The 1,268-nt window shown below is 51.7% G+C and overlaps 1 protein-coding gene across 1 annotated transcript; it reads left to right on the top strand.

The window, feature by feature from the left end:
* Positions 1–48: 48 nt before the first annotated feature.
* On the top strand, positions 49–1,265 carry LOC126496562 (lactase/phlorizin hydrolase-like; the record flags this gene model as incomplete). The annotated part of the gene is made up of 1 exon (XM_050134037.1): positions 49–1,265. A coding segment is annotated over one exon (1,217 nt), but the record flags the coding sequence as incomplete, so codon positions are not given.
* Between the last annotated feature and the right edge of the window lie 3 nt (positions 1,266–1,268).

Here is a 1,268-nt window from a genome sequence, read left to right as displayed (position 1 = left end):
CACACACGCATGCACTCGCACAGGGCTGACTTTGTTTTCTTTTTACAGCTGTCAAGGAGGATTTGGTGGATGTCCGTGCATACATTGCTCGTTCCCTCATTGATGGCTTCGAAGGACCCCCAGGGTACAGCCAGAGGTTCGGGCTGTACCATGTCAACTTTAGTGACAGCAGCAGGCCGAGAACTGCCAGGAGATCTGCCCACTTCTTCACTGGCATCATTGAAAAGAATGGTTTCCCTGCCAAGGAGCTGAGAAGAACCCCAGTGCCTATGAAAGCAGACTTTTCCTCCAGAGCCACAACCTTCTACAACTTCCCATCTGAGGTGCCCTCCCAGGCTAAAATCGTGTGGGAGAAGTTCTCCAACCAGCCCAAGTTTGAGAGAGACTTGTTCTATCATGGCACATTCAGAGATGACTTCCTGTGGGGCGTGTCCTCCTCGGCCTATCAAATCGAAGGAGGTTGGGATGCTGACGGGAAAGGACCCAGCATCTGGGACAACTTCACCCACAGTCCAGGGAGCACCGTGAAAGACAATGCCACCGCAGACATAGCTTGTGACAGCTATAAGAAACTGGATGAAGACCTGAACATTCTTCGCGCCTTGAAGGTCAAGGCCTATAGGTTCTCTATCTCCTGGCCTCGGATTTTCCCAACTGGAACTATCAGTTCCCTCAACGAGCAAGGTGTCTATTATTACAACAGGCTGATTGACGGCTTGCTGCAGAGCAACATCTTTCCCATGGTGACACTGTATCACTGGGACCTGCCCCAGGCCCTCCAGGATATTGGAGGTTGGGAGAACTCTTCTTTGATTGATTTGTTCAACAGCTATGCTGACTTCTGTTTTAAGACCTTTGGTGACAGAGTCAAGTTCTGGATGACCTTTAATGAGCCCCTGTATGTGTCACAGTTAGGCTATGGTTCAGGGGTGTTTCCCCCAAATGTGCAGGACCCCGGCTGGGCACCTTACAGGGTCAGCCACACACTCATCAAGGCTCATGCTAGAGTCTACCATACTTATGATGAGAAATACAGGCAGGAGCAGAAGGGGGTCATCTCACTGAACCTCAACACTCACTGGGTGGAACCCAAAGACCCAGGGGTCCTAAGAGATGTGGAAGCTGCCGACCGGATGCTGCAGTTTTCCCTGGGCTGGTTTGCCCACCCCATTTTTAGAAACGGGGACTATCCAGATGTCATGAAATGGAATGTGGGGAACAGGAGTGAACTGCAGCACCTGGCGGGCTCCCGCCTGCCCAGCTTCACA

The sequence above is a fragment of the Alexandromys fortis genome, unplaced genomic scaffold, assembly GCF_014885135.2.
Source record: "Alexandromys fortis isolate MF-2015 unplaced genomic scaffold, M_Fortis_MF-2015_v1.1 scaffold_8492, whole genome shotgun sequence".
NCBI lineage: Eukaryota > Metazoa > Chordata > Mammalia > Rodentia > Cricetidae > Alexandromys > Alexandromys fortis.
The sequence above is the reverse complement of the archived record's forward strand: the minus strand, read 5'-3'. Positions and strand labels throughout refer to the sequence as shown.